The sequence below is a fragment of the Nicotiana tabacum genome, chromosome 10 (genome assembly GCF_000715075.1).
Source record: "Nicotiana tabacum cultivar K326 chromosome 10, ASM71507v2, whole genome shotgun sequence".
Lineage (NCBI taxonomy): Eukaryota > Viridiplantae > Streptophyta > Magnoliopsida > Solanales > Solanaceae > Nicotiana > Nicotiana tabacum.
In genome coordinates, this window is record NC_134089.1 from 16,441,429 (window position 1) to 16,457,287 (window position 15,859).

The 15,859-nt window shown below is 37.7% G+C and overlaps 1 protein-coding gene across 3 annotated transcripts; it reads right to left on the reverse strand.

Annotated features, from left to right (window-relative positions):
• Window positions 1-1,323: 1,323 nt before the first annotated feature.
• Window positions 1,324-3,147, reverse strand: LOC107762475 (uncharacterized). Of its 3 annotated transcripts, none has more exons than XR_012695381.1 (2): window positions 2,899-3,147; window positions 1,324-1,807 (listed from the first exon to the last, which is right to left on the reverse strand). XR_012695381.1 is itself a non-coding variant. In XM_075222629.1 (2 exons), the coding sequence occupies exon 2, from the start codon at window positions 2,517-2,519 to the stop codon at window positions 1,335-1,337; it is 1,185 nt and encodes a 394-aa protein (XP_075078730.1). In that variant the 5' UTR covers window positions 2,520-2,530; window positions 2,899-3,087; the 3' UTR covers window positions 1,324-1,334. The 3 variants fall into 3 exon arrangements, 2 of the variants coding, with proteins under 2 accessions (XP_075078730.1, XP_075078729.1); XM_075222629.1 differs by having other exon boundaries at window positions 1,324-2,530; window positions 2,899-3,087; XM_075222628.1 differs by having other exon boundaries at window positions 1,324-2,794; window positions 2,899-3,086.
• Window positions 3,148-15,859: the final 12,712 nt, after the last annotated feature.

The following is a 15,859-nucleotide window of genomic DNA, read 5'->3' on the forward strand; positions in this document are numbered from 1 at the left end:
GTAGTAAGGCTGACTTGGCACAGCAAGAACATGAGCAAGTTGTGCAAAATCGTGAGCGAGTTGTCAAGTGCCGCACGTGTACTTAGTCAAATACTAAGTACGTGACAAATTGGCATAAATACATGCCCAAAGGAATGGAGGCCTGTCTTTAAAGTTGGCATAAGTTTTTTTCATTCTCACTTAGTATTAATGGACGAAATCAAGCAAACTTTCCACAAATTTGCACAAAAATTTTGTTCGAAAAAGAAATATTTTGTTTTGGATCGAAAGAGAAATGAATTTGAGTTACTATACACATTCCAAGTTTATTGAACTTTCAAATTTTGGTGTGACATGGCCACGGCTAAAAAGAACACACTTCTGCTGCAACGCCGCCTCAAAAAGAAAGAGGCAACAACTAATCGTCTTCTTGGAAGTATAAAATCTATCAATTTTGCTGAATCAATGTGTGCAATTCAGGATAATGTTATTGTTTGAGGCTCTTGTTCTATTTCCAAAAGAGGTTAGAATATCAAATTCATTATTCCTTATTTCCTCACATATGTGTCTTCTATATGACTATGTGTGCACAATGGTTACGCTCCTGAAACCTCTATGTTTACAAATTATATTTTACTGTAGTTGCAACTGATCGTGAGGTTTTTACGCCACTAAATGTTCTTGACAAAAGGAAAATGTGATTCATTCTATTTCTACTTTTGAAAAGGGTAAGCCTATAAATCTGCTATGATCATTTATTTTTCTTCGTTTACTACGCGCAAACATTTAATCAACAACTATCTTGAACCAGGTTCGACATCAAGTACTTCAGGTAAATCAAGTGGTCCAAATACTAAAACAATTGTGGTCGATGGTTAGTCGTGTGCCATTACATAAACCTTCATATGGATTTAAGTTACGCAATAACATAATTGGGCAATTCTCTTTCAAAGATAATTTATAAGGAGGCAAACTCGGAGGATTTAAGCTGTGTAATAAATCTTCAAATTGTGTTTGATTATTCAATTCAGTGGTCTCATCAATGCCGACAAATGTTCTTACTTTCCCTGGAAATTGGTCAATAAGTATGTCATTGATTTCATAACAAAATCATTTTTTGTAGTCAAAATTACACGAGAATTTGTACACAATGTGTTGGAGTTCAACGAATTCAAATTTGGATATGTCACTTTGAATAGCTTATCTAAAGATTCTCTTTCGGTTGTGAAAGGGATAACCAAAGAATCAGGAAATTTAATCTTGTTTGTTGAGCTAGTTTGTTCTTGTCCATTTCCAATTCTCATCAAATAATCATAAAATGGAGAATTTATTTTTGCTCTCATATTCTCAGACAATTATAATTTTTCAAGTTCATACCAAATTCTAGAATATAACAAACTTTCATTGATGAAATCTTCTTTCTTTCCATTTCGCATAACAGGAAGAGTTTGTCTAAAGTCACCTCCTAAGACAACGACTTTCCCACCAAATAAAACATTTGTAGTCATGAGATCTTTTAGAAGCAAATCAAAAACTTCTACCATTCTTTTATTTGCCATAGATACTGCATCCCATACAATCAATTTTGCATCTCGTATTAAACCTGCTAGTGCACTTTGTTTGCTAATGTTACAACTGGAATGTTCATCAATATCAATAGAAATTTTAAAGCGCGAGTGTGCAGTACGTCCACCGGGGAGAATAAATGCAGCAACACCTGAAGTAGCTGTTGCTAAAGCTATATATCCCATAGATCGTACAGTTGCTAATAAAGCACGGTATAAAAATATTTTTCCGGTTCCTCCTGGACCATCGACAAAGAAAGCACCTGCTTTGTTCGAAAATATTCTATCAGTAATCATATTATATGCTATCAGTTGTTTCTTGTTTAATCTCATATGTAATAATATGTCTTCTTCACTTACAGTAATAGATTTTTTAAAATGAACTTCTTTTGCCTTTTTTGCTGATGTTAAAGGCCGAATAGTTTCTGGTATGAGTTCATACTCATTCACATCGTGGCCCATAGAATGTAAAATATCGTTGATATGATTCAAAGCTTGGTATCGTATTTCTTTTCTTTCATTAGTTTGTAGTACTTTATAGTCTTCGGTCATCGACTCTTCAAATTGCTCCCATAATTGTCTTGGATTGGTAGGATTACAATAGACCAGTAATGTAGCAAATAAACGCCTTAGGCTGTATGACATCTGATAACTTGCTGCTTCAGACATGCATTCTATCAAACTATTATCATAATGTAACAATCCTCTTTTCTCCACGGACTCTCTAAAAATACTACAAAGTTCTCCGTTTACTGTCAAAAGATCGTTATATGATTTCGGTCCGCGCACATGCAATAGTAGTAATCTGAGATAATACCGTTCACCTTCTGTTGGATGACACGTTACGATTCGACCAATTGCAGAGCGTTGTTTTCGAAGTGCCCAGAATTTGTCACTCGAGGACCACACAAAGTATTCAGAGAATTCCTTGTATAGTAAATTCAGCTCAATAGCTTCTTCATCGGTTTGGTTCATAGAGAAGAATTCTGTTAACATCGTTTTTTTTATCATAGGATTGTTCACGATCGTATTTATATCAACATTGCTCTTAAAGGAAACAAATTGTTAGCCTTTATAATCAGTTTTATGACACTAACTATTAAATCCAACTATGAATCTACAGTTATCGCTTCATAAAGGTAAAATCATTCCAACACTTTTAAAAGCATAAACAGATACATCAACATGACTGAACCCACCAAATGATTCAAGAACAACATCATCAACAACTTCAAATATCCCAGGATTTTCTGGACGGATGAGAAAGAATGATGCACGAATAATTTAATCAGCTTAAACAATTTATATGCAGCAGCTATTCCAAAAATCAAGAAAACAAGAAAGTAAAACTCACCTTATACTGCATAATCAAGGCGAATTAACTGTCCGGGAAGAGAGAAGACTAAAAGAAACAAGGGAAATTGTAAGAAGAGGTGAGCGGCGGCGGAAATTTTGAGGAAGAAACCAAGCGTAAAGACTGGGCAAATTAGGTGGAAATAGATATGTTCGTTTGAGCAGTGTAAAGCAACGTGTCAAAACTAAAGTAGGGTTAACATGTGATTTATGCCAAAATATTTGTAGTTTTCCAAAAATACCCTCGGACGACCCCAAGCTCCTCAAACTGTCGCTTATTAATAAGGGGAATATATAATTATAAAATAATTATATTATTTGAAAATCGTTGTGTATAACATATTAGATAATGTGTATACATCGGTTCTAAATATTTTATTACTATTTTAAAAAAAAAACTTTGGGTCTGTAATGCCAATTTTTTTGGGCTTCTATTGCCAAACCTAATATAAGGCCAAAAAATTGCCAATTCTCCTTATGTTTTGTCATACCATGCCATTTTTCCCAAATAATATATCCGATTTTGGAAGAAGAATTACTTTAATAGCTGCATTGTCATGATCCAAAATCCACTAAGGGTCGTGATGGCGCCGGATACCACTATCAGGCAAGCCAACACCAAGAAGTTAATTAAATTCTTATTTTAGTATTTTTTAAATTATTATTTTTTTCATTACATTAAACAATAAATAATGAACTTCACTAAGTAAATAATGATTCTAGGTTTTTCTTCAAAATCCCAAATTCCCACTACTTTCCATGTTAAAATCTATACATAGTCAATGTATTTAACTCATAATAAGTGGGGATAGCTTACTTTGCCATTAATGACGAAGAATGAGCTCCAAACTCGCTCAAAGACCGACTCTCATGGAGGAAATAAGGTGAAAATGAGTCAAACCCTCGTTTTTAAAAGAACACACTGTCCAGCCCGATTTTTTGCACCTGCAGTCACTTAACCGCTTCTATGGTTCCGCAGGTGCGGCACCACTACCGCTTCTGCGGTCTTTCACCAGGACCCTCACTCTGCTTCTATGGCTCCACGCACGCAGGTGCGGTCCCGCTTCTGCGGATCTCGACCGCATCTGCAGTCCACACCTCCCCATCAAAATTCTACTTCTACGAGTCCTTTCCCGCTCCTGCAGCTCGCACCTGCAGCCCTCTTCATGCATGTGCGGTTACACCAGAAGCCTAAACGTTTCAACCTTTCCTCAAATTCCATTTTCAATCATTTAACCACCCGGAATCCACCCGAGGCCCCGTCCAGTCATACCAACACGTTCCAAAACACATTACGGACTTAGTCAAGACTTCATATCCTATCAAACAACATCGAAATCATGAATCACAACTCAATTCAAGCTTAATGGACTTTAGAACTTCAAACATCTTCATTTGATGCCGAAACCTATCAAATCACGTCCGATTGACCTCAAATTTTGCATCCAAGTTGTATTTTACATTACGGACCTACTCTAACTTCTGGAATCGAAATCCGGCCCTGATATCAAAAAGTTCACTTCCGGTCAAACTTCTCAAAATTTTCAAATTTCTAACTTTAGCCAAATGACTCCAAAATGACCTACGAACCTTCGAATTTACTTTCGATCGCGCTCTTAATACCAGAATCAACATACGGAGCTATTCCCAGACTCGAAATCCCAAACGGACATCGATAACACTGAAATGCACGTCAACCCAAACTTATGAAATTCTTCCAAAACGGCTAACTTCCACAATAGGCGCTGAAACTCTCTCAGGTTATCCAAAACCCGATCCGAACATACATCCAAGTCCAAAAATCATCAATGGGCTTGTTGAAATCTTCAAATCCCGATTCTGAGGTCGTTACTCAAAAATCCGATCTCAGTCAATTCTTTCAACTTAAAGCTTCCGAAATGAGAATTTCTTTCTAAATCAACTTCGATCAAATCTGAAGATATCCTCTTCCATTTAGGCAAATAAGCCTTAGAGCCCAGTTCCAACATCCGAAATCCTTTTCCAAGCCTACTTCCATCATACGAACACTGTATCAATCACCACACGATGTACCAGAACATGACTGCATACCTTTGTTGAATTCACACCTTGCACCACTTTATTCACAGGACCATAATAACATTCTCTGATCATAGTAGCCAAAATTCCACGAATCTGATGCTCCCAATGCATCTCATGACCTATATACATCTTGCTCCAACTTTTGCATGACCGCCACGATGGAAGAGATGTGTAGAATTTCATAACCAACTGTCGAGTCAACAAATCATTGAGTCTATACTCCTAACAAGAACCATAACCCCATTCTAAATCAAATAATGGTATTTGCTCATTAATACACTTCATATAATCCGATTGCAGCGATCCTAGATCCAATAATCTTATCTTACCCAATACGAACTCCTCAGGCAATAAGCCACCCCGGACATGACCAATAGTCTCATATGATGCCACAATGTGCCAATAGGCTACAAACTTGAACGTGATACATAAAGAAAATGAACTTTGGAAGGGACTACTGAACTTACACAACTAATATGAACTTCCCTCAGAAAATGGTAAACAAAACACACAAAAATAGAATATAGAAAAATATACTCAACATCACACTATTGCAGCGTGCAACCCAATCCAAATAACATACCCGTGGTGGCGTGCCACCCGATCCACACATAAAATTCACATATGGAGATATACACCAAGTTAAATTGCTCATTACTACAAAATACCAAATATCAGTCACAAGCACGCTAAGTGCATAATACCATCCCTAGGGAGACAGATAGCGACATAAACTACAAAACTCAAGCACAACTGAGGTGCGATATATGATCTGAATCTCAAGAGCCATCCTGCTCACATAACACTATCGCTACGCAGAACCTCAAAACATAAGAATTTTATCAAGTTGTTTCACAACTCACACAGCACAATATAATATTACATGAAATAGCCAACGATGAAATAACATCCAACGTTCGAATACTCCTCCATTGGGAGCGCTATGCTGAAATGAACACATCTGGTATGATATAGAGCCCATTTTCATATTTAAATCCATTCACATATCTCAAGCCGATTCTGATCACACCGTACTAGGCTAATAACCTTTCAAGGGTCCATAATAACCCCTTCTTCCCATGACTCACAAGAACAACCATCATAACCGAGGTAAACCTTTAAAGTCCACAACCCAATGAACCGAGTACCCTCTGTCGTGCCCCCTTTTTCCCCTTCGCAGAGAAAGTCTGGGTTTCGACATTCATGGGGGTAATAACTCGTTTCCTTTTGGGAATTGGGTATTTGAAGAGTCTCCACATAACGGGTTATGGTGCGTCAGGGCACCTAGAGTGATTAACTCTTGGATTGGTTTGTGTTACCATAGATTAGGGTAAGGGCTCAAAATGACCTTGAGGGGAAGGTGTTAGGCACCCCTCTCGGTCCACAACTATGGGTCCCGGCCGAACTTACACTTACGAATTAGTCCATTAACAAATAAATAGTTGAATCAAATATTTTTGCAAGTAAAGCACGTTGGACGTTATATAACTCAAATAACAAGGCAAAGATTTTGAACAAGTTGTATACAAATAAAACAAAGTTTTAAACAAAAGGAATTTTGGGAAAGGAGGAGTCTTAGGTTGGTCAGCCTATAGGATCACCCCACACAATGTCCGGTAAACACTCCTCAATGAGGGGCTACACATGACATTAGCGCGTAGTCATCATATCCCATATCTACCCTTCCCATCCCCTTAGTGGTCATTAAAGCGAGTGTTGGTCAGCGATCTCTATTGCGTGTTGTTACCCGTCCCTTCTTAATGGTCCTAGAGGAAATTTAGTACCTCTACCTATAGGTAGTTCTAGACATACCCCTAAGGTTTAAAGGAGAAAATACTAAGGCGACAGGCAACAACAAATAGGACCTTAGCACATAAGACAAGAAAGAAGCAATTAGAGCTCAAGTTTACCTCCACAAACAATGCACATAAGCAGCACGACTCAAACACAGATAAGGGCCTTTGTTAAATAGTATCCTAAGGCATGATGTCTCAATGAATATCAAGACACAGAAGATAGGCAGTTTATTTATTTTATAAACTCAGAAGTAATGGCCCTATCAGTTTGCCTACTGATTTTTTAAGCATGTTAAAATCAGAACGACATTAAGTAATAGAAACAGTTTTAGAGTTACAGGATTTGAAAACACCTTATAGGCTAGCCTACATGCGAAATAATGATAACTACGTTTTATATAGTAAACAGGGTAGATTTTAAAACAGACTCTTGAATACCAATAGGCATGTTGTCTAATGATATATTAAGGCAGTTTTTTGAAAGAATTCATTTTAGGGAAAATAAACCACTAATTAAACTAGTTTCGAAGTGAACTAATCGTAGACTGGATTGATTTATTTAAACTAAACTGGTTTAAATCTATAGGCAGAATTTCTGGTGTTATTTCTTATAGGCATGATATCTAATTGTTTTAAAAAAAAACTGATGTTAGAAACTGGTAGGCATGATAACAAATGAAAGCACATATAAATATCTGTTATAACAAAAGTTGAACTGGATCATATTCTATAGGCATGGTATCTACTTGTAAGGTTGATTTTAAGACCTATAAACATGATTTCTATTATTGGAACCACTTGAGACCTATAGGCATGATTTCTAACATAGCAAAATATAAAGTCCTATAGGTATGGTTTCTATTTGTGAAGTTGGTTTTAAGACCTATAAACATGATTTCTATTATTGGAACCACTTGAGATCCATAGGCATGACTTCTAACATGGCAAGGCAAACACATCAAAATATAAAGTCCTATAGGCATGGTTTCTACTCGTATTACCCCACAAATATGTAACTACCCACCTTTTTCACTAGTTACCCCAATATTTGTTACAAATTATTACAGCTCATATGAATGAATTACATAAATAGATAAAAGGAAAAGAAGAAGTTACACTATAGGGAGCTTGAAGTAGGCCCAAGTGATTTCCCAAAACCTCCAATAGCCTCAAATGCCAGTTTCATAGACAATATAATTGTCTAGGTGCGTCAGAGTTCCCTAAGGATCTCAAGGATCCCGGGCAGTGCTCACACCTAGACTTGGTAACCAAATTAAGTAAGTGCAGTGTGGAAGGGTCAGCCTTAGTGTGCTAAAGTTCAGAGGGTTATCAAGAGGATCCCAAGGTAGTACACACACTGGAGGGGGCAGAACCTAGTGACTTAGGAGTAGAGTGAGAGTGCTTGACACAGTTTGAAAGGTTTTAGTAGGAAAACAGTATTAAAAAGAGATTTGTTTGAGATGGTTTTGTAAAAAACACATAAGACAATTTAAAAGAAAGATAAGATGACTAACAATCAATCAAACCAAGTAAAGAACCAGAAGAAGTTCATCAGCACTTCAATACATGGAATCAAACAGGTGCACACATCCACTTAGGGGTAAATGGGGATTTGGGGTAAGCATAGGGCACATAGTAAGAATCAGAGGAGCCTAAAAAGAGGTCAAGGATTTTAAAGTATAGCATGAAATGTAGAGTTAATACAAAACCAATAGGCTTAGGATAGCCAATTACTTCATACAAGAAGGTGCATGCCAGGGATCAGAGAAACATAGTCACTTTGGGACATACTAGAAAGGGATCCTAAGGGGGTATATAGCATGCAGTAAACAAGACAGTGAAGTAGACATGCTAATTGCAGGTTGAACATCAAAACCATAGATAGAAGCATATTAGAAACATGACAAATTGAAGTAATATGAGAAGCATATTGCTTTTGGGACTTCAATTAAAATTGGAACGTACCAGTAAGGGGATAGTAAACACAAAGTGAAAGAGAACCCAGTAGTCAGCCTTGGCTTGTAGCCGGCTGACTTTAGACAGTAGTAAGTGACACAAAAGAGAGCAGAAAGCTTTTTAGTGTGAAAGAGAGAGTTTTTGAACCAATGTTTGTGTGTTTGTGTTAATGAGAGAGTGTGTATATATAGTAGTTCGAAATTAGATAAAATAAGGCAAGAATCATAGTAGTATAGTAATTATGGAACCAAGTACTAATTAGAATCAAATCAATGCAAGTACTCCTTTAATTAAGGGGTAATCAACCAACGGTAATGGGCAGAAAATGTTTAAGGAAAGAAATCAAGTAGGGAATCAGGTACAAAATAGATAATTAGGGGTAAGTATATAAGGGTTCAATTAAGGAAATAGCTAGTGAAGAATCAGTAAAATACTCGGTTAACCAAATAAGGTAAGAAAACAAATAAAGTTGCAGAATATGGAAATAATCGAAAATCAGCATACAGTAAATCAGTGAATCAAGGACTCGAAATTACTGATTTAAGGAGAGTAATATAGGTTCCCATGAATAAGCAAATAAACCAAGTTTAAACAGGAGAATTGAAGGTCTAAAGGGAAGTTTTCAAATCAAGCCAAGAAACAAGGAGCTCAAAGTCAATCAAAGAAAGAGTCATGAGTTAATATTTTAGCATTTAAATAGAGTGAGATAAGAGTAACCAAACATAACAAGCAAAGAGGCAAGTATTGACCAGTCAAGATGAACCCCAGCATGTAGAGGTGACATAAGTTAGGCTAAAAACTCGGTAAGAACATATTCGAGGCAAGATAGTCACAGAAACTCAAACAAGCAACGATATGTCATGCTAATACACAGAACCAAATGAATAAATCTAGAAAATTAGGGCTTTCGACATAGGAGAGTTGAAGAGGTAGTAAAATCATAGAATCGGTAGAAATATACAACAAATAGAAGTTTAAACATAAAGAATCCGTTTAAACAAAGTTTTAAAAAAAGTTTTGAAACCCTAATTTTTAGAAGAAGACGAAAACACTTGAAATCACATGATTCTTGTAAAGAGTTCCAAGGACAGTGTAAAATATTAAAGAAACAAACTCAAATCGTTTTAGATCTATACAGATCTAGGAGATATAGGCGGAAATTCGGGTTTCAGAAGAAATCCATATAGAGATGAAAGAACCTGTCTAGAATCCCAAGGATCGTAACAAATACAGCATGATTTTGCTCGAAATCACACTAGAGTAGCTAAGAACAGACAAGTGACGAACCCTAGATGCAAGTCTGCATGGCCCTGGGCCCTTAAAGACCTTAGAGAAGGCAGGCATGGCATGAGAGAAGCTATTGGAGGCTTAAGAGTCGATGAGAGATCACCGGAGAAGACCGGAGAAGAGAGATCAGAGGTTGAAGGGCTAGAATTTGAAGGTGAGGAGAGGAGATGAGAGAATCCAGAGGCGGCGGGTTTGGGAGGATGAGTTAGGGTTAGGGGTCGTTTAGATTTTAAGAAGGCAAGAGTTACTACGGGCCGTTGATCTCTCAGATCAACGGCCATGATTTAATTAGTTCTGGGTCGGGTAGGTGGGTTTAGGGTTTGGGTTAGGTAATTCGATTAGGAATTGGGCTGGGGTTGGGTTAAAATTGAGGCTAAAATTGAAATGCAATCTGGCTATATTTTGAATAGCCAATTTATACCTATATAATTTATAATAAATAGTAAATAATTTCTATAAAATAATTTCATGTACTAAAATGATTTAAAATAGATATTCAATATTTTAAAAATATAGAAGGTCGTTTTGTGCATGTAAAACGTAATTGTGCCCTAATAAGGCTAGTATTGCAATTATATGCAAATTGGCTTTAAAAATACAAAATGCAATTATAAAAATGCACAAAAAATATTTTAACAATATTTTGGCATATATATAGTATTTAGATGACTAAATTACCACAACAACAATTTGAGGAATAATTGTTGGGGATTTTATGAGTAAAAGGGAAGGAAATAAATCAATTTAAAATATTTAAAATTATAGAAAAATTATAAAAATCTTTTGCATGCTTATACATGCATATATATGCTATTTTGAAAGTATTTATACATATTAAAAATATATAGGGAAAAATTAGGTATCAACACCCTCCAGGCATAAATTCTCAACTTAGTGATATTACCACAATCTTCATACTTGGTTTAATTCTTCAATCAGTCAAGTGACTACATGCCACACTTATGCAAACTTCCTGTGAGATACTCCCCCACGACCTTTCGCACCAGGTAACAAGTCTGTACATTCAAACCACCAGCCGCACTAAGGGCTATAAAGCAAATCAAGAATCCGCAAATCAATACATGAAGCCTCTTGCACAAGGCACTGATCTCAGGTGGCACGGAAGACAATACTAGTTCACTCTAAACATCCAAACTCCTTTCCTGCTCATCTGAGATCGTGACGTCTTTGTAAACACCGAACCGTAACCTTGATTCTCACTTTCAAATTCCATACCACTCACTGCACCTAACATGCCAATATGCGATAGTACACGATTTTCATCATATCTCCTGAACCACTAATAGATTAATACTTCATCATATAGAAACTTTTCACTTAACTCATTTCAGGAGAACCATAGCAACGCGCGAGTGAATCCTCATAACTGTAGATCATGCAATTCCTCGAGTAGCGGTCTAGACCACCATAACCCTTCCAGGATCTGCCTACACATAACAGGCCATAATACTTGAATACTTCCGAATAAAATCAATTACGGCGGTCGTCAAGTCTCGCACGTACCGTCACAAATCACATGCATAACATAACCACACTGAAGGAACTGATCACTGCCACCAATATGACAGTTCAACCATGGCTAACAAATCCAACTTCTTCTAATTTATCTTTAATTGTCTTAGAAATAATAATAACTCCATCCAACACATAACGAACTCAATCCGCACTCATCCTGAGTGGCCTTGTATCATGAGACCATGTTGTCTCAAGTCCCACAAACCATCTCATACCCTCTTTGTACGCATGTTTGCATCCTCAACTGATACACCCATTCCGATAATTCCTCTACGATCTAAAGTATGTTTATCTCATTCCTCCAAATGCTACATTGCAAGCCGAAAATATCATAGAACATTCCGAGCCTCTTATCATGATCTGCTGCAAAAGCTCTATTCTTAACTACACCGCGAGCTTGAAATCCTTAGGCACCACATTTTAACCTTTGAATTCACTAGGACCGTTGTTGAGAGTCACCTACTCTGGCTTGGTCCCTGATATAATCAACTCCAAGGCTCTTCTAGCACATGAATACCCTCTCGATGAAGCACCCGACTGAATCATTTCCCTGGTAAATCACCTCTGTACGAAGCATAAATCCTGAACCTTCCCAAAGCCTGAACATGATCCAATAAGACCAACCATAGCACACCTTTATCAAATCCCTTGCTTAAATCACCACTTATGTTCTTTTCCCTTAGCTATAATAACTCACCAATACGCCGATAACCTGAAACCTCACAAATAGATGACCATGCAGTCCAGCCATAGGCGGTGGGACTCTCCCACTTAGCTTGAAGCCACTATTACACAACTCTAGAACCCACCAAGATTTTTTTTCCTCGCTGAACTGATCTTTGCACAACCAACTCACCAAATTCCTCGAAATCCTTTTGTTAGCATTTCATGAACACCCTGAATCTCTAGAAACATTCACATATTCAACCTCTTACTAGATAGTCAGTGAAATCCTTTGTAGAAACTTCGCTAATCACGAGACCGCTGACCTGCTCACAGGAGATAACCTACCTGTGGAAATTACATGCCAACATCCTCCAACGTCGCTGCAATGGGTACCATCACTACGACATCAATAACCCATCCAGAGCCTATTCTCGTTCGCCGGTTGCAAAAGTTCATCCACTCCCTGTGGACATCAATTGAATGTACGACAATATCTTCCAACTCAAAGTTATGTTGCATCCTTCTTCATAGCAAGCAACTTCTTTCTGTTGCATCAAATCTCCCGCCGTACAATAGACAATATTTCAAATTAAGTTCGTAGACCCAATCACCGTTCACTAAAATTCCCAAATCACTCTAAATGTTCCTCAAGGTGTGTGGTTATCCTGCCATTGAACCCATATGCTACTCTTCCACTCTCCCACTTTGGCCAAACTCACTCCTCTAAGCAACTACTCGACCTTCACTTCTTACACCTAGCCTTCTAGGAAATTTTAACCACCGCCTGACACTTCCCGCATGTCCTTCATCATCCTTCGTTGCCCAACTATTACCTTAAATCAAAATCCATCTCTATAGCACTTGAATCAATAGATCGCTATTAACTTTAAACATTCCCGAAGATCATCTTTATCGAACCATCAGCACTAGAAACACCGATTCAATCTTGAACCACCGCACACCGCGACCGCTTCTCCGATACCATTTCACAATACCCTGCCTAAAAGGCGAATTGTAGAAGACCATAGCACTAGTGAATTTAACACATTCAATAAAGGGTGAAGACACCACATCCCAGACAAAAATTCCACCATGCTCGAAAATACCAAATCTCGCTACTCCATCAACCTAAACCCGAACATTCATAGTCCGATTGTTTTTCCTCGGCTGGAAATAAAATATTGAATCCCTGAATCACGTACTGAGTAGACCTCCTTTCAAGTCATTCACTTCCCTGACACACAAGCAAGTATCCTACCATCACATCAATATCGTGCAATAACTAATCATGAGCATCATAGTAACCTGTGCATAGCCTCAAAGCTCTCAGAAGTGCAGCTATCGAGCCGAATGACAGTACATCCTTTCGCAAGGCGACGACAATAGCCCAATCAACTATGCAGGGAGCAATAGCCTGCACCATATCTGTAGTATCATTACAATTCCTTGGTTCCCAATTGATAAAAAGCGCTTCATGTTGCATGGGATTGAATAGGAAGGGAAAAAAAGCATAAGATTTAAGGGAATCAAACTACACGATGAGGAATCAAGAAGGGAGTTGCTCCTAACAGCCTTGTAGCCTCTCGAAGATAAGTACAGATATCTCTTTACCGATCCGCAAGACTCTACTAGACTCGTTCATGACTCGTGAGACCTAAGGGAACCTAGTGCTCTGATACCATGTTATCACGATCCAAAATCCACTAAGGGTCGTGATGGCGCCGGACACCACTGTTAGTCAAGCTAACACCAAGAAATTAATTAAATTCTTATTTTAGTATTTTTGAAATCATTTCTTTTAATTACATTAAACAATAAATAAATGAACTCCACTGAGTAAATAATGATGTCTTTAACAAATTCAATTACTGAATAATCCCATAGTCATCCCAGAACCCGGTGTCACAAGTATATGAGCAATTTCTAGGAAAACAATTGTAATACAATAATTGTCTGGAATACAAATTTAGACAGTAAAGAAAGAACAATACAATATTCTGAAGGAGACTGTACTGGTTGCGAGTTGTCTCGAGAGGTGCAACTCACCTAAGTCTCCGTATCAACCATGCAGTTGTGCCCAACTAGGCCACTAGACATACATGTGCTTGTGCAACAAAAATGCACAACAAGTCCAGTAAGTATCCAGTCTAACCTCGAAGAAGTAGTGACGAGAGATTGACTCGACACTTACTAGTGGTCCAATAATATAATCAGTCATGGATTTATTAAAAACGGTAGTAAACTCAAGTAAATCAAGAAGCAAGTAAACAATCCTTTTTATATTAAGAAGTCTCCAAATTCGTATTCCATGATTTATCAATTTATCTCAGACCAGGGAGGCAATATCATTACTTATAAATTTTTCAGGCAAGCAATACAAGAATGTACAAATCATGTCGAGGTCGTACGGCCCGATCCAACAATATTTAAACTGTGCACTGCTAGAGGGTCAAATGGCGTGAACCATAGATGCATCTATTACTCTGCTCGCAAATCATACATGCGATGCAGTCAAATATAAATAAAAGAATCACCTCGCTCGTGAATCATATATGCGACACGGACACACATAGATACACACATTCAAACATTGAATCAAGACTTCATCGGGGAACATTTATCCAAGGAAAAGTCAATCCTCTTTTTAAATGATTAAGAACATGAAGTTTAACTTTTTTAGAAATTCATTTACTAATTCGATATGATTTAAGAAGTTTAAATTGTCAATAAGGTTACAAATATTTCAAGTATAACATGTTTTTGGGTCCTAGATTACCCGTACTTAAGCACAATAGTAGTTATGCACGGACTCTCGTCACCTAGTGCGTACGTAGCCCCCACAAATAGTAGCACATAATTGATTATTTCACCTATGGGGACAATTCCCTCTTATAAGGTTAGAAAGGAGACTTAACTTGCTCCAGAGTTCCATAATCGGCTTCTAATCCCTTCCGACGACTTAAACTGACGCCCAACACACCAAAACTAGACAAATAATGGGCAAACCAATGAAAATATACTCTAATACTTGTAGCAATTCAATTATTAACAATTCCCAACTCCGGTCAAAAAGTCGATAAAAATACCCTCGGACCCATGTGCTCGAATTCTTCGGAGATAAAGTTTACCCAATACCTCACGAGCTCAAAAATATAATTTACTCTCAATTCCATGTCCAAAATCGTGGTCAAAATCAAAAAATACCCAATTCTAGGTTTTTCTTCGAAATCCCAAATTCCCACTACTTTCCATATTAAAATCTATACATAATTAATATATTTAACTCATATAGGTGGGGATAGCTTACCTTGCCATTGATGACGAAGAATGAGCTCTAAACTTGCTCCAAGACCGGCTCTCATAGAGGAAATAAGGTGAAAATGAGCCAAACCCTCATTTTTAAAAGAACACACTGCCCTGACCGATTTTCGCACCTGTGGTCACTTGACCACTTCTGTGGTTCTGCAGGTGTGTCCCCATTACCGCTTCTGCGGTCTTTCACCAGGCCCCTCACTCCGCTTCTGCGGCTCTACGCACGCAGGTGCAGTCCGCTTCTGCGGATCTCGACCGCATCTGCGGTCCACGCCTCCCCAGCAAAATTCCGCTTCTGCGAGTCTTTTCCCACTCTTACGGCCCTCTTCACGCAGGTGCGGTTAAACC